The 26080-nt window shown below is 33.2% G+C and overlaps 1 protein-coding gene across 1 annotated transcript; it reads right to left on the reverse strand.

Annotated features, from left to right (window-relative positions):
- Positions 1-4335: 4335 nt before the first annotated feature.
- Positions 4336-5511, reverse strand: LOC133872988 (zinc finger protein ZAT5-like). Its single transcript, XM_062310685.1, has one exon. It carries the CDS (start codon positions 5290-5292, stop codon positions 4495-4497), a length of 798 nt encoding a protein of 265 aa, XP_062166669.1. The 5' UTR covers positions 5293-5511; the 3' UTR covers positions 4336-4494.
- Between the last annotated feature and the right edge of the window lie 20569 nt (positions 5512-26080).

Genomic DNA, 26080 nt, shown 5'->3' on the forward strand with positions numbered 1-26080 from the left:
ATGTCATTTGTCCTTTAGGTTTTAGTGTAGGAGTAAATATAGTGGCAGCGGCTCATCTCTAAATGAGTTAGCTCACATTTTCTCTCATTTAATAAAATTTGAAGACCTAAAATAATATATAATATACAACCAATCCTCTCTTCCTTTACTACGCCAATCCTAGCAACCATTGTTGCCACCATCACTGTCGACCATTGCCATCACCTCCACCTCCTCCTAGTATGTTACCGTTTGAAGCCCTAATTGCATCATTCCTTCTACTAGACATTTTATCCAACCAAGGGATAGCCAATTGTGTTGAATCGATTTAAACAACCTAAAGTTATTGGTTAGTTCAGGGCGCTATCTCCAACTTCTAACAACCATCAATTCAAGTACTGTTGAAGACAGCCAACATACAATATGTGGGAGTTGATGCCCATCCCCAATTGGTTCATTGGTTTGATGAAGAAACTAGTTATACCATAGTTGAACTTAGAGGCAACTTCAACAATAATCATCAACAAATTACAATGGTTTTTGGGATTAGGCTTAGGAGCCAAAATAAAAAAAAAAAAAAACTACAGCAATTATGGTGTAGTTTTTTTAATGCAGATTTAATTTCAAGTGTTCCATGAGAAAGAGAGAGAATGTGAAATTAAATCTAGATACTTCAAAAACTACAGCATAGATACAACATAGATGCTGTAGTTTTTTTTATAACACTTAAGCCAAATACTGATTTTTGTTATGCAAAGTTATAACCAAGATTCCAATATCACTTTTTTCCCATATGTATATATACATCTAAATTCTAACAGTTTAAAATGAATTTGTTTATGATCTAATTGCATATATAAAAATAAAAGCTCTAGGTAGAGAGGTTGAGCTTCAGTTAAACCTCATTTGGTAATGGTTTTGGAAACCCTTTTTTGGTTTTTAAAACAAATTTTTCTCAAAATCATTACTAAACAATTCTAAACACAAAAATATTTTACGGACCCACACTTCCCACCTTTATAACACATTAAAACATTTTTTTTCCCAAACCAAAACTAAAAAAATACTTTTCAAAACTATTATCAAACGAGAATAACTTCTATGTGGTTTTGGCACAAACCAAGGTCTTTGTGCCCTTCAATAAGGAAAGGAAACATCAACGTATTACACCAAATCAAATAAACACATAAACACAAGATTACTATTCAAGGCATCACAAAACTCTTCTATTTCCAATTTGGACCTTAGCCACCGCCCACCCCACTACCCACCACCGCCAAGCACCGCCGACCTCACTTCCTCTCCTTCGTCAAAATGTCTAGTGAAGAACCCAAAAAATGACAGGCTCTCAGCTTTTATTATTGGCCCTCCAAACAAAATTTTCATGGACGATTATCAGCTCAATAAGTCAAGAGAATTAAAATTGGAAAACTACTAGAGGGCCTAGTTACCGATAGGCTCCTAGTTTTTATTAGTGACCCTCCAGACAAATTTTTCATGAGATATTATCAACTCAATTGCTCAAGAGAATTGGAAAACTACTGGAGGGCCCGGTTACCGATGGGCTCTTAGTTTTTATTAGTGGCCCTCCAGGCAAAATTTCCATGAATGATTATCAAACCAATGGCTTAACAGAGTTGGAGGACTACTAGAGGGCCTAATTACCGACGGCTCCCTATGGCCACCCACTAAAGAGCCCAAAAGATCTGCTGACCCAGTGCCCAAACGGCCATCCAAGACTCGAGTGTGCTCGTGCTCAAGTTTGACGCCTAGCAGATGATTCTCCCTTGGCCAACTCAGTTAATAACAACATTTCTCACACCATGTGTCTGGTCCCAACAAATTTAGGGAGATAATCTTCACGTCAATAACAACTTATTGGTGGGAATTTCCAAAACCCTAAAGAGGAGAGAGGGGGGGAGATGACACAACAAAAAATTTCAATTTTAGTAACCTTACTTTAGTAACATGTAAAACTCTTAAGCAAGTTACTAACGTGTAGTAACCTTACTTTAGTAACGTGATGCTCAGGTTACTAAACCTTCGGTTACTAAAATAATTTTAGTAACGTGAAAAGTCTCACCAGGTTACTATTTAGTAACCTGCAAAACTTTTGCGCGTTACTAAATTTTTTGCAATGCGCAAAAGTGTTGCAAGTTACTAAATAGTAACTTTTCATTTTTTGCACGTTACAACAATTAGTAACGTGATAAACACTTTTGCAAGATACTAAATTTAATATATATATATAGATATCAAAAAAAAAAAAGAGTTGCTCGTTGCCAGAGAGAGACGCCGACGATAGTCACGTTACTCGCTGAAAATCGCTCCTCCAAACCACCGGGATTTAGGTTTGACCCTCCGGAAGTCACACCCCTGTTTTCACCGGAAATCAGTCCCTTACAACTTTTTCAAATTGTATATCTTGCCACAGGAATTTGGCAAGATACGATTTTGCCAAATGTTTAACTACATTTTTAAAAACAACTTTTTCAAATCGTATATTTTTAAATCGTACTCTTTTAAATTGTACTTTTTTTGTTCTTTTCTTTTTTTTTTTGTTCTTTTCGTACGACATTTACCTTACACGCCTCCCACATCAATACGTACGGTTAGATAGAATTAGGACAATTCTTTCTTTTTTTTTTATTTTTAAAAAAAAGTAATTAATTAGGATAATTCTTTGATTAGCAAGACATGCAAGAAGAAAGATAATTAATTAGTAACAATAATCATTTATCGGCTCCCTAGCTATTAGCTAGATAGCACCAAAGCATGCACTTTCGCGGAAAGACACCAAAAGTATATATATGCTGTTATTTATATATTAATTAGTTGAAGAAGAAAAAAGTTGTTGGTCAATTAAACAACTAAAAACAACATTGAATGTAAGTACCGTTTCGATCGTGAGCCTTTGAATTATCCAGTTTTTTTAAGCTTTTCTTTGAAGCAGTGTAACCACCATTCATGTGCTAATTAATGTCAATCATCTCTCTCTCTCTCTCTCTCTCTCTCTCTCTCTCTCTCTCATGTATTTGCATGTCTCACGCAAAGTGGCCTAGCTCTCACATGCGTGGGTTTTTCAACATCCACCAAATGTGCACATATTAACAAACACATCTCTCTCTCTCTGTCTCTCTCTGATCTGTTAGAGCAAGAAATTGCTTAGAAAGTGAAAGAAGAAGAAGACAAATCAAACACTAGCTAGGTAGCTTCTTCTGTCCTCTTCCATCTATCTATCTATCTTCTTACCATGCATGCTGAATTCTGCCGTCATCTCCAACTTTATGACACATATAATTAACAAACACAAATTAATCCATTCTATAAAGGAGTACTCAATGAGAATCAAGCTAGCTAAAAAGAAGTAAGAACGTTAATACTCAACGTATAGTAATGGCCATTGAATTGGATAGTTTAATAAATGCGTCTGGTATTTCACTTTCTATATATAAATGTAAAAGCGAATGCACAAAAGAAGGGCAGTTAAGCTACTTGCATTGCTTGCCATCCGTTCGTTTTTCTTTTTCTGTCAGTTTAATGAAACAGACAGAGACAGACACAGCTTTCGCTTTAGCTTTCTTCAAACGAAAACAAGGAACCTAATCCACCACTTTCGGTTCTGGTTTTGGTGGTTGGAAACTCATGCCAAGCCAAGCCCTCCCCTCCTTTGCTCTCCCTACACTCTCTCTCTCTCTCCCTCTCTATCATTTTTTTTTTTTTTTAAATAACCCGGCTTTGCCCCAACTAGATCTCCGAGATACCGTGCAAAATACTCTCTACACACGGTTCACGTAAAGACTTTTTTAAGAACTATCACCCTAATAAAAAAAATATATATATATTTTTGTGATAGGTTTGTTTAATTCTTGGTTAGAAATATAGCGAAGTCGTCTTTCTTATTCTTTTCCTAGACCCCGCTACTAAGAAAGATATTCAGTACTTAAAATATTCCATATATGCAGGCAGAAACAGGGAAATGGGTCAGATTTATCCCGACGGTAGCAAGAGTAATAATAATGTTCATAATGCTACACTAGTAGCAGGTATAGCAAGCAAAATTATACAAAAAGAAAATGAAGGATACGAAATAAACATAGTAGATGCATCGGATGGACGTCAAGTGGTTGATATTATCCCTTCAGACTAGAACTTCTTGTTTCATATAGCGAATCTATCAAACTTGATCAACCATTAACCTCAGGCTTCATGAGGTATGAGGGCCGGTCCGGCCCACCCCTTGGGGTTCTCCCTATCAATTTTCTCATATGCTTCTGATCACACTAACTAGAGAATTAATGAACAACAAGTGCCAGAAAACAAAGAAAAAGGTGGGGGATCAGATCAACTGCCAGATGAACCCAAAGAATTGAATTTCAAGTATATCATCAACATGAACATCAAATTAAAGAATTTAAAGAATGAACAATTATAAACAACATCATGAATACTAAAAGTAATGTCAATAGTTCACTTTGGTTGTGGGTTGGATGAATCCATAAAAAAATTTATGGACTAGTAATGGCAATCCACCAAAGGAGAGGCCGAGAAGACGAGGACTTGTTCTTTAGAGACGAAGGGAAATTTGGATTCTCGGTGATGATGATCATCTTCTGGGGCTGGAAGATTCAGGTCCAACTGCAGAATATTTCTTTGTTTCTTAGCTTCTTGGGACTGATGATCGGCAGAAGTAGTAGTAGTGCTCACAAACGTTCTGTGCCGCCTCATATGCCCCCCCAAGGCTTGGCCGGACGAGAATTCAGCGCCACATATCGAACACTCATGAACCTTGGATTTGTTATTACTACTGTAAATAACCCTATTTGCTATTTGCAAAGAAAGGGTTGTGCTTGTGCTTGTGCTTGTGTTGTTAAACTGATCAAGAACCTGTTCTTGATCATCAACAAACGCCACCGCTTTGATCTTCTCTTCCGTATTAGCCTTGGGTTTCTTGTGACTAGCTCTGTGCCCGCCGAGCGCTTGGAACGAAGGGAAGCACCGGTTACACGTCTTGCACTCGTACGCGTATAACCCTGCCGCCTTATTACTGGCTGAAGCCACCGGCTCGGAGGCTTTCCGGCCGTGGCCGCCTCGAGCCAAGAGAATCAAACAGTTGGCCATGTCCTCCTCTTCTTCCCTGCTCTCTATGAATTCGGCTGAGGTGGTTGCTGACGCCTCTCCGCCATCACTAGATGAGCTGGAAGCCATGGCTAGCCGGAGCGGCGACGGTAGCCTTTGACGCTTCGTGCGTTTGCCTTTGATTATTTGTGTGAGATCCTTACACCCCATAACTTCTTCTTGGGATTTCATCATCGTCTACGATCTTCTTCTATAGCTGATCAGAAGAGTTTCAGAGAGAGAGAGAGAGAGAGAGAGAGAGAGAGGGAGATGGAGGCCAGGAAGGAAATGGAAGAGAGTGGGAGTTATTATAGCGAATGATGTGAGAGGGTTCGAAGTAGAAAGAACCAAAAAAGCCGCCCCCGTGAACAGTAGCCGTGAATTTGGTTTGCCAGTCTTGCGTTTTTCCAAGCTTGGAAGTTATATATATATATATATATATATAAAGAGAGAGAGAGAGAGAGAGAAAGATGCAATGCAAGTATGAGGAGGCGAGGAAACGAGTGAGATTCGGTTGGCTTTGAAGCAAACCCGTTACTTTTTCCCAACGATTCCTTTCTGGAGGATTGGTTTGCAAGCCTGGAACCACATAATTTGCGCTTCTCCCCTTCCTTTTTTCTCCTCATCTTTCTTTGTTTATTTTGTATAAACTACTATTTTTGCTTCTAATTAACGAGGATAATTCAGTCTCTAAAAGTGTTTTATATTTCTAAACATGTCAGAATTACATATTCAATAGTACTTTTAAAAGTCACGTGACATTTAATAAGATAGAAGAAAGACTTTAATCCTCTTTATAACATTACTCTAAAATTACGTACTTTTACATATATTTTTCACATGGCTAATGCTAAGGAGCAGCATTTTATTCAAATGAATTCGTAGCTATCACTTTTATTATATGCTCAAAGGACTTTTATAGATTGAATTTGAAGAATTTTTACAATCCAATTTGGAAAATTAATTTTGATTAACCAATTTAATAATAACCAAGAAGTTGAAAAATGTGAGGAAGGGAATTTGTAATAGAAAGGCTTCAAGTAATGTAATTGTGTGAGGGACTAGTTAATAAAGGAGTTCATGTGGAGTTGACCCACCCACTCCATATTTAATAATAATTAATTATATAGTGGTCACTTCTTAACCCAAAAATCACGCCGGCAATATGATCCAACACATCTTTTGCTCTTACTCACCAATCATTAGGGCTTTGCAAATCACGAAATTAAATGATTATTACGACGGCAGCAGCGGAATTAGTTACGTACGTCAAGGGTAAAGCTTCCGTGATGAATTTTTCTAATCCAAACAAGTAGCGGCTCATAGTAATCTAATCCATGCCATGTGTTACAATCATAGTAATATCCTTTCCACATGCATCAAATTAATAGTATCATAATCCGATTATTATGACGTGATTTTTTATATTATTCGTTCATTTCACAGGCATCATCTTTTTTATTATTATTTTTAATACAATTAAACTTCTCTTTACTGGTCAATAAAATAGAACAAATTATTCTAACAAAATATGACTGGCATTATCACTCTACTATTAAGCCAGGTCATTCAATAAATCACATATAGTCCTATCATCCGTTTTTAGTAGTGGACGTAGGTTTGTAAGTTCAAAGTATTATTTTAAATTGAAGTAAGAATATTTAATTAAAATGGGATGTGAACTACAGAGTTAGGGTTTGAACTTATAACCTCTGTCTTCGATACTATGTTAAATTACTATTTATCCTAAAAGTTTAAGCTGATAGAAAAAGATATTAAATTTAATCATTTAATTTATATTCTAACACTCCTCCTCATGTGTGGATTCAAACTTTCCCTTAATAGGTGAGGCCTAACACATAAAATATTTAATTGAAATATGAAGTAAATGACGAAAACATGATTCAAACTCAGGACATCTTGTCCAATACCATGTTGAAAAACATAAACTAAAAAAATTATTGATTTAATCATTTAATTATTTAACGGTAGTCATGCATTACATGCACCAAAGCTTATTTCCTTAGGCTTGCAAGCCTAGGCCAATTTCGCCAAAGTTGGTCCAATGTGGCCTATAGTTAGCCAAATTAGCGATCGTTGTCAGCCTAGTTTCAAAGGCCTATTGTCATCCCAATTATCCTGCCATCGCCTTAATGCAAGCCATCACACTATGTTTCCGACCACCAATTGCTATCACGGTGGTCCTTTGGCCACCTTCCATCGATGTTACCATTGGCCACTCCTAGCCATAATCTCTGGTCATTGACCATTAACTACGTCGTCACCGATTATCATCGTTGTTGTCTACGACCATCATTACCACTGTCCCAAGGCACCATCACAGTCATTTCTAGCTACCATTTTCTTCCGTCCTCCACCGGCCATGGATCCGTTGGCCATGTTCAATCACAACTGTTTCAATCAAAAAAAAAGAAAAAAGAAAAAAGAACTTCAATACAAAAAAAGAAAAAGAATGTCAGATTTATTATTTTTCTTCATTATTTCTCAAACTCAAGGTGTATGAGCTCATACACCTTGAGTTTGAGAAATAATATTAATTTTATCACCACATGACATAGCTATTGGCATAGCTATTGACTTTTTTTATTAAAAACAAAAAAACAAAAAATTATGTAAATGGGTTGAAGTCTAGTTTTGTAATTTTTTTTTTTAAAAAAAAAAAAAATCAACAGTTGTATCAATACCTATATTCCTGGATGGCCAAATTAATATATTATTCAACAATTTAATAGGGATCGGCTCCCCTCCAATTAGGTAGCCTAAAAATGGGAGAATGCCACGTTAAAATAATAATAATAATAAAAATCTAACCATTATAATGTTGCCACGTAAATTATCTCACAATTTTAACGTTGTCCTTTTTTTGTTGTTGTTTTTTTTCATGTGCTTTTTCTTCGCCCCCACACCACACTCTCTCCTTCGTCTTCGACTTGGACGGATAGTCAGAGAGCAGAGCTTGTCAGTGTTCCAATTTCCCCCCTCTTTTTCCTGTAGTTTTTCTGCCCCTCACCACTCTTTTTCGTCTTCGAATTGGAAGAAAAGACAGAGGCACAGAGCAGAGCTTGTCCCTGTCTTTCTCACTTCTTGACCACCAGTAATGGAAGCCAAGCTATTAGAAACAGCTAAACCAGGCACTCCGGCCCACATTCCCTTCAAATCTTAAAGACCCACTTTGCATTTCGCCTCCCAGACCACCCTTAAATTTCTCCAATCACATTCTGGTGGGAATAGGCTTTGCCCTGCTCTGCTTCTTCTTCTTCTTCTTCTTCTTCTTCACCCATTAGGTACAGAAAAAAAGCCTTTCTTTTCAGTACATATATTTATTCAATTTCTTTCTCGTTTACGTCAATCTTTGAGCATTATCATCCCAATCTTTCAAAACTAATTCTACATCGTTAGTACTGTTTAAATTTGTTTTTCTGTTAATTTTATTTTCTCTGTACCACTGCTCATGACACACTGAATAAATACAAATACTAACTAATAAAGACAGGCAAATGCAACGTTGAGTCTTGTCCGTTGGTGCTGGGTGATTCCCACTGTTCCTCCCCAAAGAGTTCAAAGACGAAGGACTGGAAGGAGGGTGAGCGGTGTGAGGCGCAGAGAGCACAGGATAAAAGAGGAGCAAAATTGGAGAAGAAGGCTAACGTTAACAATAAATCAGCGTTAATAGGTTTTTTTAAGGAGATAATTGACGTAGCAATATTGTAGTTGTTATCTTTCTATATATTTTTATGATTTTTACCAATATACACCAAGAAACTAACATGTATTATGTATATAGCGATATCCAGTTTAATTTCCAATTGATCATATTAGGATGAATTATGCTAAAAATTATATTTTTATTTTACAATATTAACGTGACAATAATTTTTGAATCATTTATTGCTAAAATGAAAAAAGAATAATGCTATATATTACATCTCTCCATCTCTCTTGGTGATGTGTTAGTGTTCATCAGCTGTATAAACTTTTGTTTTTTTTAACAAAAAATTCAATGGAATACGGGCACTATCACATCAGCACAATAAAAAAAGATTAAAAAAAAAATCAAGAATTGATTATAACTGTGACATCAAAGTATTGTAATATATATATATATATATAAAAGAGGTTAGCCGAAATTGGAAGCAAGGGCAGATACAGGCGGTGGCACCTTGCTACAACGTGAGATAATGGATGGAAACAAATTGAGAAATGTATAATAAATAAATGGTGGACGGTGGCCATATTCGACGGGTTTCCGGTTTCCTCTTGGTAGAAGGTAGAGTAGGTGGAGTACGTGAAGCAAATGGATTTGTGAGCTAGCTAGGGGAAGATTCTTGGCGTGAGGAGTTAATTGGAGGGGTTGTGAGGGGCACGTAAGAACCAAAGCTAGCATCAGCACTAGCCAGTACCCAGTCACCACCCAAAGTAAAGCATCAATTTCAATTTTATACTTTGTATATTTCTTTTTTGTGGATTTTGTTGCTGAAATTACACGGATTTCCCTCATCACTCCTTGCTTCTTTATTCTCTCTTGATCTTCTACTACTACTTCCCCACCTTCTCATCTTCAAACATGTCAATACTATAAACTAAAGTTCTAAAAGAAAAAATATTAAAAACTGCAATTATTAGATTAAAGATCTATCGGTAGATTCTTTAAATATACCTCCACAGAAGCTCGTTTAAAATTCGACTGAAATTCAATGGAATCATTATTCTCTATGATCTCGTGTGACTACAAAAAGAAATCTATATATTGATCAACACATTAATTTAAAAAAGCAATCTGATGTAAAAGTTTAGATCAGTAATTTTGTCGCTTAGTAGTAAATTGAAAAATAAATCAATGTAAAGTTTCTTTTTTTCAAAAAAAAAAAAAAAAAAGGATAAATTTACGGTAGAGAAAAAGGTTAGGTCATTTTCTTAAAAAAATTAATAAAATAAATAAGGATCCAATTATCTTGATTCTGAAAACAGTATAGTATTCCCCTTTCTAAATATAGCCTCTTTATAATTTTGAATCAAGAGGGTCCGAGGAAGTTTCCATTTCCATTTGGCTGCCTCCATATTAGAAGATTCACGTGTTTGGTGAAAAGAGAAATATGTACTTGGCAAAGAAACAAAAGATAAAAAAGGAAAGAGAAAGACAACTATTTGTTTCCTTTCACTCATTTCTCCACCCACGAGGATGCTACTTTTCTTTTCTTTTCTTTTCTTTTTTTTTAATATAAATGTTTTTTATTTTTATTTTTTATTCAAGGGATAAAATTATAATTTTACAAAAAGCTTCCTTCAGAAAAAATGAAAAACAGAATTGGATGAAAAGATTAATTTGATGCAAAAGGCTTACACGAATGAGTTGTAAGATAATTTTTTAACCTTAGGAATCGATTTAATACAAGTCCAAATCTTAGGGATGACTTTAATCATATTCCCTTTTATAATAAGTTTGGCATTCCCTTCACAAGGTCACTTGATAATAATAATATTTACAAAAGGAAAGATTTTATTTGATCCTCTATTTGGTTAGGAAAATGATATTTGTATACACATATCTTGTACATACATTCTACACACACTCACAAGAGATGTGTTATTTGCACATTACCTAGTGTACACCAAGACATATTAGGTGTGAAACTCATGCATGTGTGTCTCATATATACATCAAAGTGATGTACAAGAATCATTAGCCCTACTCGTAATGGGTGGATCCTACATGCATGTGTCACACACCCACTGTGAGTGTGTATACTATGTGTATAAAATGAATGCATGCAAATTAAATAACACAACTCATTTGGTTAACCCCCGCCGACATGGTAACAAATATTTTACTTCTACTTTCAAAGATCTAGAATTTGATGAAGGTAAGTTATGCAGCATCAATCAATGAAATCACATTAAATATATTTTATCTTTTAATAACTTTATGTTAAAAAACAGTGTAATTCTATAAGGTAGAGTTTTCATTGTTTCCTCCCAAATGTGATGTGACTTTTAAAATTACTATTAAATTTGAGATAATCATTAATGAATTTTGATTCAATAATAATTTTCAAACCACATGACATTTGGAATGACATAAAAAAATATATATGATCCTCTTATAGCATTACTCTAAAAAGCACGTTTCGTCCTCGAAAATCATTCAAAGTTGGTGTTTTGGTTTTTATTTAATATATATATATATATATATATAAATTTTTTACAGACTGGTTTGTAGGAATTTCTACAGATATTAAAAATATGTGTTTCTCACATGCTAAGTGACACACATCATTCTTAGATGGTTATTTGTAGAAAATTTCTTACAAATCACTCCTTTTGAAATTTCTTTTCTTTTTTTTTTAGGAAAAAAAAAAAAAAAAAGCCATTTTAGTCTTTTTTCTCTTATCCCATGTACTGGAATGACGGAAATATTGATAGATTTGGTAGTTTTTTCTGATGTGGAATCACTTCAAAAGTCAAAAAGCCTAGTAAGCAACCAACACTAAATGTTTATGGCCAATAATTTTTAGTGTCGTTCCAGTTGCTTGCTATGGGGGGTTTGGTTGGTATCTTTTTTTCCATTTTTTTTTTCCGCTCATTTCCTACTTTTTTTTGTCGTATTTTTTACACTATATTTCCATTTTGAGTTTGTTGTTAAGAAGTCCACCCCTTTTTCAGTATTTTGAATCCCGGTAATTAAGTCTTTCTCAATTTGCTTAGAAAAAAGAAAGAAAGTATTTTTACCATATGAATGCCCAAAATTTGTTCTATACATGCAACTATATATGTAATTTGTTGATCTTTATATGCTTGAGATTCCTTATCAACTGAATATTGATCAATATATGCAACTTTAATCACTTCTTGAATCTTTTCCGTTTGATCCAAAATGAGAATATTCAATCTGTCATTGAGTTCTAGAGTTATTAAACCTAGGAAATTTAAGGTATCCAAGGGGAAAAAAAGAAAAAAGAAAAATTACACCTCAAAATAGTGATCAATACCATCATAAGTGTGTAACTTGAGAATATCTCTGTTACTTACGTGTTGAAACTTTTTTCTTTTTGACTCAGAAAAAAAAGTGTTGAAATTTATTTTCCCCTTTGTAATGAGCTTTTCATTTCAAAGAATGAATGGCTATGCTTAAAGAAAATAACAGTGGATTACAATTTACTACGTACCTCATTTTTCTTCCCCTTTCATATTTCTTGATCTATACAATTTGTTAGGAAGAGAAACATCTTAGGAGTCCAACAAAAGTAAGTTATGCTCCGTTTGTTTCGACGTAAAATGGTTTCCGTCGTAAAATATTTTCGACGAAATCAATTTCAAAAGAAATTATTTTCTCGAAAATATTTTTCGGCGTTTGGTTCGCACGAAAAAATTACGAAAAGTGAAAATGCAACTGTCGCCGGAATCCGGCAACGACCGGTCGCCGTCGTCGGAATCCGGCGAACATGTATGGCCGGATCCGGCCAAAATTGCCGGATTCCGGCAGAAAACCTCCGGGCCCGGTCAGATCAGGCCGGATTCCGGCCATTTTGGCCAGATCCGGCCGGGTCAGTGTCCGGATCCGGTCATATCCGGCCGGATCCCGGCCATTTTGGCCAGATCCAACCGGATCAGTGGCCGGATCCGGTCAGATCAGGCCGGATTCCGGCCAGTTTCTGTCCAGGGCCGGATTCCGGCGGCCGGCGGTATTCCGGCAGCCGGCAGTATTCCAGTGGTCGGATTCCGACGCCGGCATTATTCCAGTGACTTGATGATGCCGGATTTCGGTGCTGCCTATTTTCGAACGACCGACTATTGTCGGATTCGGACAGTCAGATATCAAACGTGCGTGTAAGGACGAAGAATATAATTTTGGAAAACGATTTACGGTTTTAAAAACCGTAAATCGTTTTCCAAAAATTAAAGAAGGTTTTACGGTCAAACCGAAAATGATTTTCGTTGACCATTATTTTCGCCCCTACCAAACACCGTAAAATACCGAAATCATTTTCTGGAAATCATTTTACGCCGAAACAAACGGAGCATTAATATACATATTAGGATATCATTTCTTTTACGTTGGCCCAACTCCTCCTCATGTGTGAGTTATTTACACAAGTTTACCATATATAGTCAAACCAAACGCTCTCTTGGAGCTCTTTTACCGGAACCAAACCAAACGTGTCAAATCAAAACACTGGTAACAGCAACGGAAGCTCATCATGACCCTGATATCAATTTCTTGGGGAGAGAAACATCTATTGAGTCTAACAAAAGTAAGTTAATATACATATTAAAGCACCTACTTCTTTAAAATTCAAAACCCTAAGCTAATGGGCTCGGGTCCACTTAAATATATTAACTACTATTTTCTTTATATTTTATTAATATGAGACACAAATTAAAGTGTACTCACACCACAATTATCTCAAGACATTTGTGGATTAGGTGGAACAAAAAAATTGATGGTAGTGGTGCAGGACTAAGAGAGCTATATTTATTGCTACTTAATATTATATTTCCCTAGGAACATTAACTGTTTGCTTGGAGTAGGCATCAATCGATGCTCTAAAGATCTTTGCTTGTTTGATATTATTTTAACATACTTTATACATTGACAACAAGGTTTTTGACAATAACCAGATTGTCTTGTATACTTATTCCTTAATTTGCTTCCATAATTAAGTAAAGAAAAAGCATCCCTTCTGTCTCTAATAAGCTATTGCTAGGTTTAGGTGGTCACATGGAGCATGAGGGAACCTTTATTTATTTTATTTTATGACATTCATTAGGATTGCCTTCAACTGACTCATACAAAGCACCCAATCATTCAATTTGCAGCTCCACAGTGCCAACCTGGCTAGTACTTTATAACTAAAAAGGTTCTCTTGGAATCAATGGAAAGTTGACAAACCTCACTACTAGTGTGTTGCATGCTACTCCACTAGATTAAGATTAGGATGACAATAAGAATTCACAATAATTATTTGCTCGAATTGTTAATAATTTAGATCGACAATATGAGAAAGCTTATATGAGTAAGGTAGATGGTAGAAAACTCAAAATTTATTTAGGCCATTAGTCACATCTAAACTCTCTCATATTATCTGTCCGAATTATTAGCAATTCGAACAGGTAATTTTTGTGGATCCCAATCCAATTAGGATAGCACTAGCTTTCCATTATGTTCTTTGATCTACTTATGTTGTTTTTCCATTGAGCCTACTTCTAATGTTGTAACATGTATTTTCTCTTTGAGAAATGCTGGGGATATCAAATTTTTTTACCAAGAGATCGATACCAAAATGATGTGAAGTTTATTCATTGGTATCCAAACATTTTTTTTTTATTAATTATTTTGTTCTTATCCCATGAATAAACTCCACATCATTTTGGTACCTATCTTTTGATAATAAAAAATTGACACATTTAGCATATTTCTCTCTTTTATAGGTTGTTAATGGTTTTGAAAACACTTTTTTTTTTATTTTTAAATAAAATACGTTTTACTCAAAACTATCAACAAGCTATTCAAAACACAAAATACTTTTTAAATAGGAGTTGCCAAAAAAAACACTTATTATCTTTATATCGCCTCAAAATATTTTTTTTTAAAAAAAAAAAAAAAAAAAAAAACACTTTTTAAAACCATTCTCTAACAATACCTTAAAAGGTATATCTCTTTACACTTTGACTTTTCTTTTTCTTTTCTTTTCTTTTCTTTTTTTTTATTATTATTTATTAATAGTATTAGATGAACAAACAGAAGGTTTCCTTTTTGTTTTGTTGAACTACTGGAGGTAGTAGAGTAGGAGTGATATTTTGAGCAACCACTTTGGAAGGTGCAACTAAAGCCACACGGATCCGTCTCCAAAGATAACGACATGATGCCGACTTCACCAAACAATATTGAGCTTTATTTTTATTTTTATTATTATTATTATTTATTTATTTTTATTGATAACAATATTGAGTTTAATTTACTCTTTTTTCTCCCTTAATTTGTATTAGTGCCCAACAAAGAGGAGGAACAAAAGAAAAATATGTTAGCTTCATCCGAGGTCACCACAAAAGAAAGGGGTGTGTGCAGGAACGAAGTCAAAAGCTTTTATGGGCAAAGGCCGGTGATCAAAAAAATTTCTTGCGGGTGCCAATAGGCTAAATTTTTAGTTTTTTTTATCTTTTATATATATATTTTTTTAAAAAAAAAAAAATTCAACCTTCTAATTTTTTTTTTTTAAGAAATTGAGGGGAAGCCCCCCCTCCCTCCTTCATTGGGTGTGTGTGATACATATTCGAGGATTTGGTTTTGGTGTTGTAAAAAAATTACAAGAAATCTTCCGTAATTTTTTTAACGGTCTAAAATTAATTTTAATTTTTTTTTAATGAGAATTTTGCTTAGGAATGACACAGATCTTAGCTAAAAAGATAAATTTACCTCCATGTTGAGCTGTTTGATACATATATTGGATTCTACATGTACATTAAGTGTCCATAAAAAAATAAGGTGGCTTCTAAAATCACTACTTGATCAAAATCTTCATTTAATCAATCACACGCTCAATAGTGATTTTAAAAGCCACCTCATTTTTTCATGGACACTTAATGTACATGTAGAATTATTCAATATATTGGGTTGTTTTTGTTTTCGGAAAATTATCCTATGATATCATAGTTTTCTTCTCAATAGCTTGATCACCAGATTTTACTAGCTAAAAATTACATTTATCTATTTTAGTTATTCAATTTTTTAAAGCACCCCAGCAACTTCACTATTTTAGCTATCTAATTTCACTATTCCATTTAAATATTATTTTTTTCAAAGATTTTTTTTTTTTCTCTAACATTTATATTTTTGAATGTTTGTATTGTCCTAACAATCATATTTCTCAATATTTGTCTTATTTTAACAGTCATATTTTTAAAAAATTATCTTTTCTTAACGGTCATATTTTTAAAAATTTGTTTTTTTCTCTAACGGTCATATTTTTCAAAAAAGGTCGTATGCTTTCAATATAAATGTTGAGAAGTAGAGTGTAAAAAATGAACGTTTTCTTTGAATGTGAAAAGGAAATAAAATAAAAGGGAGAGATAAATTTTATTATTTTTTATTCTTTTGGTGAGTCGCTCACCAAACAAAAGTTATCATTTTCCAGAGACTATTGGTGATATTTTTTATGGTTTATAGTAATTTGGCTCACCAAAATAGTTATAATTTTTTTGAAAATAAAAAATAAAAAAAAATCCTATTTTAGTGAGTTTATTAGAAATGCTTAAACATTTGGATTTACAAGTTGATATGATTGTTAAATTGTCATATCACATGTATCAGATAATTCTATTCTTTGAGAATTATTAATATCATAACATTTGTGCTTGACACTATCAAAATGAACCCAATTAACCAGCCTGAATCAAAAGGATTTATGTTGGTTTGGTTTTAAGAATTTCAATCCATGGGGGATTAGTTCAGTTTCAGTTTTAGATTGTTTTCAACTTGGGTGATCATAAACCCAAATCAATCTAACATATTATATATTATGTTTTCTTTATAAATTTAGCCACTTGTCAAATTCTAATAGGCTTTTACCCTTCCACCTTTACCTCACCCAGACCAAATACTTTTCTTATATGAGAAATGCTAGAGCTATTCTTAGTGTTCTTCTATGGTCCTTCTATGCTAACCCCTGAAATGGTACCTTGTTTTTAATTTTTTTTAAAAAAAAAAAATACGCATTGATTTATATCTCTTGTTTTTATTAAAAAAAAAAAAAAAAAAAAAAAACAAGGTGTCATAATAGCATATAAAAACCCCAGAAGGACACTAAAAAGAGCTCTAGCATTACCCTTCCTATATATATTTCCTAGCTTGATGAATTTTGATGTATTTCGGATGAGAAATGTTTCTTGCACACACTTCGTACACAAAGTATTACGTGGCACTTTGTTTTAATTTTTTTTAAAACAAAGTGTGTACAAAAAAATCTTGGCACGTAGGATTTTGTATACAAAGTATGTGCAAGAAACATTTCTTGTTTGGGATAGAGTAAAGTTTTCTGTACAATAAATGTACACACTTTGTACAACAACGTTGACGTGGAAATGATTTTTATTTTTTGTGTATGAGATATTACTCTTTTTTTATTGTGAAAATAATTTCCACGTCAGCATTTGTTGTGCAGAAAAGATTACTAATTTGGGAGATTTGCCACTTATTCTTCTTGTATTGATTGACATATGTAATTTATTTTCAGGAAATGATTGAAAATATTACAATGTTTGGACCAAATTTGTGAATGTGAAAATCAATTTTGATTAATAGCCTTAAATAACCTAATGTCGGTCCAAACAACTTGCCCAAAAATTGAAGACTAAAAAGATCGGCCCATACTGACAACGTAACCCGATCCGAAGCGACCACCCGTCCGATTGAAAAAACCTGATTGAGTTGAAAAATCTTCAACCCAACATGTTTTGTCCTACTCATATATTCACACAATCACACTAATCCAAATTCGATTGAAAAAATTTTCCTCCAAGGAGGAGGAGGAGAAGATCTACACTCATGAAATATAAATAAAAGCATATTTGAAAACATAAAAAAGACAATCAAGGGAATAACGACAGCAGTAGAGAAAAGAAAAAAAAAATAAGGAGATAAATAAAACAACCTCGGGTTTTCTAACATCCTTCCATCCTTCAAAACAACCTTGTGCTCAAGGTTGAGGATTTAGGAATTTATTCATATTTAACCGAAAAATAAGAAAAATGTTAAAAATAATATTGAAGCAGTGCTGTTTGATTAAAATTTTATTTGTTTTCAGACAATAAAAATACAAAAGAAAAGACTTTATCATCAAGCCACGATTTTATTTTATTTACAATTAGGACTTTCATTCATTTCTTTACTAGGACTACATTTTCTTTATTTATTAGAATTATGTTTACTTTCTCTATAAGTATTTTCTTTCTATATTATTTATAGGTGAGTTTGCAATGTAATAATCAACCATTGAATTATTAATCAAACTTGAGTATTTCTCAACACCTGAAGAGTTTATCGTTCTTTTAGCATACGAGCTTGTTTTTATCTTTTGGTTAGAGGACGCAAATGCTTCTGATTGTTGTTACCAATTTTTTTCGCTACGTCAGTTGATTATTAATGAAATATTCTATGAAAAATTAACCATTTCCATCGCATTTCTTCTTGCGATGACCTTGCATCCCTCTTAACTAAAGTTGTAAAAGGGTTGTCTTACGTCGATGTGACTCATGAATCTCAGTCTTTTTGAAAAATATTTGTCCCTAAATGAATTTTTTAGGGTGGGCAACTAGGATTTTAGAAAAATAATTTCAAGAGTAAGGAAAAAAATTTGGGTGGGGGGGGGGCGTTTGAACCCTCTCGACCCCCCTCCCTCTGCCCCTGTCTGCGGTTGTTTCCTTCACTCCGGTCGCCACTACCGACGAGTGGGTTTGCCCGCCCTACCATCCGCTGGTACTACTATTTCGTGAGTTTTTTTTGCTGTTTTTTTTTTTTCCCTATATTTTTATTTTTCTTGTATTTTGTAGCTCTTTCTGTATTTTGCTGCTTGTTTATTTTGTGGGTTGCTGTCTCCCAGCTCTTAGGAGTTTTGATCTTATCGTGAAGACTTTTGTAACCGAATTTGTATTAGTTCCTTTCTTTCCTGCAGTCCCTACATCGGACTATGACAGTGCATATTCGGCTTCAGCCTCTTTTCTGTGGTTGTTGTTGATTCCAGGTAGAGGTTCAGATAGGTTCGCCTTAATCTGTGTCTCTTTTACTTCTGTAATCGCCTTATTCGGCCCCTTGAGAGGACTTGATCACTTGTTTGACCCATTTCGACACTATTTTATTTTATGTTGGGTCAGTTATCAAGAGTTCACCCAATTTTCGTTTTTATGATCACCCATTCCTTCCTTTCTGATAAGGAGCGGGAAGAATGATCATTTCTTTTAATCCTTTCATTACTTAATCTTTTAATCCGACTAAGAATCTTTTATTAATTCGATTAAAAAACATAAAGAGAGATAATAGAGGATATGAGTGCCTAGGGCTTCGGCCCTCAACCTCAAAATGGACCAGTGCGTATGTTGGGCCTAAATTGAGTCTCTAGCTGGCAGTAAAATGGCGGTTCGGTCTAGTGAAAGGAGAAGATTGTCTTCTGTTTGTTTGGTTGCAACTTTTAGGAAACTATTACGAATGTTTTCTCTTCAGAAACATCTCATTTTTAAAAAAATAATAATTATAAATTATTTTATCAGTTTTTGTATTTTACTCCCTCTTAAGTCTTAAGGAAAAAGCAATGCTGCTTCCTTTTTTCCAAAATGTCTCTTTTCTCCCTAAACGTTATTTATAGATTTTTTTTTTTTTTTTTTTTTTTTTTTTTTTTTTTTTTTTTAATTTTTCCTGCTAGTTGAACGAAAAACCCAGTTAAGAGCCATTTAGGCTATTTAGCTAGTTCTTTATTCTCACTAGGCAGACAACTTGGGCGAACAAGCCCAGACCACATTTCTGAATGGTTTTTATTTGATTTTGTCATTAATTAGTGATAGACGTGTATATGATTTTTCACTAATATTTAGGGTGCTTACCTCCTTTAGTAATATATTAGGCTTTATATGTATTTCATGTTTATAATGTTTTTATTTTCAAGTTTTGCGTTTGAAGTATTTCAATTTTTTTTTGTTAAACGAAGTCAAAAGTTTTTATGGGCAAAGGCTGGTGATCAAAAAAATTTCTTGCGGGTGCCAATAGGCTAAATTTTTAGTTTTTTTATCTTTTATATATATATATATTTTTTTAAAAAAAAATTCAACCTTCTAATTTTTTTTTTTAAGAAATTGAGGGGAAGCCCCCCCTCCCTCCTTCATTGGGTGTGTGTGATACATATTCGAGGATTTGGTTTTGGTGTTGTAAAAAAATTACAAGAAATCTTCCGTAATTTTTTTAACGGTCTAAAATTAATTTTAATTTTTTTTTAATGAGAATTTTGCTTAGGAATGACACAGATCTTAGCTAAAAAGATAAATTTACCTCCATGTTGAGCTGTTTGATACATATATTGGATTCTACATGTACATTAAGTGTCCATAAAAAAATAAGGTGGCTTCTAAAATCACTACTTGATCAAAATCTTCATTTAATCAATCACACGCTCAATAGTGATTTTAAAAGCCACCTCATTTTTTCATGGACACTTAATGTACATGTAGAATTATTCAATATATTGGGTTGTTTTTGTTTTCGGAAAATTATCCTATGATATCATAGTTTTCTTCTCAATAGCTTGATCACCAGATTTTACTAGCTAAAAATTACATTTATCTATTTTAGTTATTCAATTTTTTAAAGCACCCCAGCAACTTCACTATTTTAGCTATCTAATTTCACTATTCCATTTAAATATTATTTTTTTCAAAGATTTTTTTTTTTTCTATAACATTTATATTTTTGAATGTTTGTATTGTCCTAACAATCATATTTCTCAATATTTGTCTTATTCTAACAGTCATATTTTTAAAAAATTATCTTTTCTTAACGGTCATATTTTTAAAAATTTGTTTTTCTCTAACGGTCATATATTTCAAAAAAGGTCGTATGCTTTCAATATAAATGTTGAGAAGTAGAGTGTAAAAAATGAACGTTTTCTTTGAGTGTGAAAAGGAAATAAAATAAAAGGGAGAGATAAATTTTATTATTTTTTATTCTTTTGGTGAGTCGCTCACCAAACAAAAGTTATCATTTTCCAGAGACTATTGGTGATATTTTTTATGGTTTATAGTAATTTGGCTCACCAAAATAGTTATAATTTTTTTGAAAATAAAAAATAAAAAAAAAATCCTATTTTAGTGAGTTTATTAGAAATGCTTAAACATTTGGATTTACAAGTTGATATGATTGTTAAATTGTCATATCACATGTATCAGATAATTCTATTCTTTGAGAATTATTAATATCATAACATTTGTGCTTGACACTATCAAAATGAACCCAATTAACCAGCCTGAATCAAAAGGATTTATGTTGGTTTGGTTTTAAGAATTTCAATCCATGGGGGATTAGTTCAGTTTCAGTTTTAGATTGTTTTCAACTTGGGTGATCATAAACCCAAATCAATCTAACATATTATATATTATGTTTTCTTTATAAATTTAGCCACTTGTCAAATCCTAATAGGCTTTTACTCTTACACCTTTACCTCACCCAGACCAAATACTTTTCCTATATGAGAAATGCTAGATCTCTTTTTAGTGTTCTTCTATGGTCCTTCTATGCTGACCCCTGAAATGGTACCTTGTTTTTAATTTTTTTAAAAAAAAAAAATACGCATTGATTTATATCTCTTGTTTTTATTAAAAAAAAAAAAAAAAAAAAAAAAAAAAAAAAAAACAAGGTGTCATAATAGCATAGAAAAACCCCAGAATGACACTAAAAAGAGCTCTAGCATTACCCTTCCTATATATATTTCCTAGCTTGATGAATTTTGATGTATTTCGGATGAGAAATGTTTCTTGCATACACTTCGTACACAAAGTATTACGTGGCACTTTGTTTTAATTTTTTTTAAAACAAAGTGTGTACAAAAAAATCTTGGCACGTAGGATTTTGTATACAAAGTATGTGCAAGAAACATTTCTTGTTTGGGATAGAGTAAAGTTTTCTGTACAATAAATGTACACACTTTGTACAACAACGTTGACGTGGAAATGATTTTTATTTTTTGTGCATGAGATATTACTCTTTTTTATTGTGAAAATAATTTCCACGTCAGCATTTGTTGTGCAGAAAAGATTACTAATTTGGGAGATTTGCCACTTATTCTTCCTGTATTGATTGACATATGTAATTTATTTTCAGGAAATGATTGAAAATATTACAATGTTTGGACCAAATTTGTGAATGTGAAAATCAATTTTGATTAATAGCCTTAAATAACCTAATGTCGGTCCAAACAACTTGCCCAAAAATTGAAGACTAAAAAGATCGGCCCATACTGACAACGTAACCCGATCCGAAGCGACCACCCGTCCGATTGAAAAAACCTGATTGAGTTGAAAAATCTTCAACCCAACATGTTTTGTCCTACTCATATATTCACACAATCACACTAATCCAAATTCGATTGAAAAAATTTTCCTCCAAGGAGGAGGAGGAGAAGATCTACACTCATGAAATATAAATAAAAGCATATTTGAAAACATAAAAAAGACAATCAAGGGAATAACGACAGCAGTAGAGAAAAAAAAAAATAAGGAGATAAATAAAACAACCTCGGGTTTTCTAACATCCTTCCATCCTTCAAAACAACCTTGTGCTCAAGGTTGAGGATTTAGGAATTTATCCATATTTAACCGAAAAATAAGAAAAATGTTAAAAATAATATTGAAGCAGTGCTGTTTGATTAGAATTTTATTTGTTTTCAGACAATAAAAATACAAAAGGAAAGACTTTATCATCAAGCCACGATTTTATTTTATTAACAATTAGGACTATCATTCATTTCTTTACTAGGACTACATTTTCTTTCTTTATTAGAATTATGTTTACTTTCTTTATAAGTATTTTCTTTCTATATTATTTATAGGTGAGTTTGCAATGTAATAAATCAACCATTGAATTATTAATCAAACTTGAGCATTTCTCAACACCTGAAGAGTTTATCGTTCTTTTAGCATACGAGCTTGTTTTTATCTTTTGGTTAGAGGACGCAAATGCTTCTAATTGTTGTTACCAATTTTTTCACTACGTCAGTTGATTATTAATAAAATATTCTATTTAAAATTAACTATTTCCATCGCATTTCTTCTTGCGATGACCTTGCGTCCCTCTTAACTAAAGTTGTAAAAGGTGTTGTCTTACGTCGGTGTGACTCATGAATCTCAATTTTTTTGAAAAATATTTGTCCCTAAATGAATTTTTTAGGGTGGGCAACCAGGATTTTAGAAAAATAATTTCAAGAGTAAGGAAAAAAATTTGGGTGGGGGGGGGGGGGGGGGGCGTTTGAACCCTCTCGACCCCCCTCCCTCTGCCCCTGTCTGCGGTTGTTTCCTTCACTCCGGACGCCACTACCGACGAGTGGGTTTTGCCCGCCCTACCATCCGCCGGTACTACTATTTCGTGAGTTTTTTTTGCTCTTTTTTTATTATTTTTCCCTATATATTTTTTTTTTTTTTGTATTTTGTAGCTCTTTCTGTATTTTGCTGCTTGTTTATTTTGTGGGTTGCTGTCTCCCAGCTCTTAGGAGTTTTAATCTTATCATGAAGACTTTTGTAACCGAATTTGTATTAGTTCCTTTCTTTCCTGCAGTCCCTACATCGGACTATGACAGTGCATATTCGGCTTCAGCCTCTTTTCTGTGGTTGTTGTTGATTCCAGGTAGAGGTTCAGATAGGTTCGCCTTAATCTGTGTCTCTTTTACTTCTGTAATCGCCTTATTCGGCCCCTTGAGAGGACTTGATTACTTGTTTGACCCATTTCGACACTATTTTATTCTATGTTGGGTCAGTTATCAAGAATTCACCCAATTTTCGTTTTTATGATCACCCATTCCTTCCTTTTTGATAAGGAGCGAGAAGAATGATCATTTCTTTTAATCCTTCAATTACTTAATTGAAAAAAAAAAAAAAAAAAAAAAAAAACGACTAAGAATCTTTTATTAATTCGATTAAAAAACATAAAGAGAGATAATAGAGGATATGAGTGCCTAGGGCTTCGGCCCTCAACCTCAAAATGGACCAGTGCGTAAGTTGGGCCTAAATTGAGTCTCTAGCTGGCAGTAAAATGGCGGTTCGGTCTAGTGAAAGGAGAAGATTGTCTTCTGTTTGTTTGGTTGCAACTTGTAGGAAACTATTACGAATGTTTTTTCTTCAGAAACATCTCATTTTTAAAAAAATAATAATTATAAATTATTTTATCAGTTTTTGTATTTTACTCCCTCTTAAGTCTTAAGGAAAAAGCAATGCTGCTTCCTTTTTTCCAAAATGTCTCTTTTCTCTCTAAACGTTATTTATAGATTTTTTTTTTTTTTTTTTTTTTTTAATTTTTCCTGCTAGTTGAACGAAAAACCCAGTTAAGAGCCATTTAGGCTATTTAGCTAGTTCTTTATTCTCACTAGGCAGACAACTTGGGCGAACAAGCCCAGACCACATTTCTGAATGGTTTTTATTTGATTTTGTCATTAATTAGTGGTAGACGTGTATATGATTTTTCACTAATATTTAGGGTGCTTACCTTCTTTAGTAATATATTAGGCTTTATATGTATTTCATGTTTATAATGTTTTTATTTTCAAGTTTTGCGTTTGAAGTATTTCAATTTTTTTTTTTTTGTTAATCTTTGTAGCCATCTAATATATATTAAAAGACAGTTACGTGAGTTGGATGACAAAGAGTTTTCTACTTTGGCAGTAGTGGCTAGAAAATTTACGGCTCAAGAGAAACACTGTAATTTTTGGGGATCTATATTCTATAATAATACAGTCAGTATAAAAAATACATTACAAGTGGTATCAGAGCAATTGATCCTACAATGGCGGGGTACTATCTTCCCAAATTTAATGGTCAGAATCTTTCAGGTTGAATGTCCAAGATTCACCAATTTTTCAACTATTATGATATTCCCGATTATCACAAATACATGATAGCCTCATATCATATGAAAGGCAAGGCTTTAACTTGGTTGGAAGAAATACAAATAAGGGGAGTCTTTACAATTTTTACTAATTGGAATAGTTTTGTGATACCACATGTAATGTATTTCTTATACTATATTATAGAATGTAGATAAAAGGTAGAAGATGAAGAACAAGAAATACGAAAAGCCTAGATACTTCGAGAAGTCCATAATCTCCAAGCTTATTCAAGAAAGCTAATCTCCAAGACACATTTTATTGAATAATTCTTTTCATGTCTAATACTATCTTTCCCTGAATCGTATATAGACTAAACTAACCATGGGCCTAACTATTAATATTTAGCCCAATTAACTAATCAATTATAAACCCAAGCCCAAAGGGCCCTCACCTAATATCCCTTACACATGTAGAACTTGAAGGTGATGAAATCCAGATTATGCAGGCTCTGAAAAAATAAGGTAAGGATTGATGTAGGTATGGTCTTCTGATTGAATATGCGCAATAATCTTTAATTTCAACATCTATGAAAGGTTTGCATGATTAAATTTAAAAAAAAAAAAAAAGTTTAATAAGAAATTATCTTGGAAGGAGATACTCTACATATAGTGAAGGAAGTCAATTATGCTACACCGTGCTTCAATAGTTTTGGACATTTTGTAAAAGATATTAAATTAGGATTGGGCTCTCTGAGGACATCCATTGTTATTCATGTCAAAAGGAAAGTTAATCTAGCTGCACATGGTTTGGCCCCTGAGACTACCACTCATGTCGTATATATTACATGGATGGAAGAAATTTCAGATGTAATTTATGGTATTCCTACTTCTTGAAGTCAGTTTTCTGATTACTAAATAAATGAGAATTTGTTAAAAAAAAAAAAAAAAAAAAAAAAAAAAAAAAAAAAAAAGGATGTATCTTTATTAGATTTTAATTAAATAATAATTTTAAAAGCCATTTAAAGAAGTTTAGAAATAGAAGTATATTAAAAGTGCAATGCAAGGATAAAGGATGTATGATATACCATAGTATATGATTTTTTATAAGTTGAAGCAAAGTATCATTTATACGCATCATGTCCAAACAGAAGATGGATTTGACCTACCCAGCACGACTATAAGGTAGCCAAAAGAGCATTCAAAATATAGCTAATCAATGCTATATTTTTCTATTTTAGTTAACTAATAACTTTTTGGGTGCATTCTTCATCCTATTATTATTTTTTTTTATAACATTTAATTATTATTATTTTATTCTTTATTTATTTTTTTAACCCAAACAACAAAGAGAAAGAGGGAAACCAAAATAACAAGAGAGAGAGAGAGAGAGAGAGAGAG

Source organism: Alnus glutinosa, chromosome 7 (genome assembly GCF_958979055.1).
Source record: "Alnus glutinosa chromosome 7, dhAlnGlut1.1, whole genome shotgun sequence".
Taxonomy (NCBI): domain Eukaryota; kingdom Viridiplantae; phylum Streptophyta; class Magnoliopsida; order Fagales; family Betulaceae; genus Alnus; species Alnus glutinosa.

Excerpts from the sequence above, each read along its gene's own strand:
- LOC133872988 (XM_062310685.1), bottom strand. The coding sequence starts at position 5,292 with ATGATGAAATCCCAAGAAGAAGTTATGGGGTGTAAGGATCTCACACAA.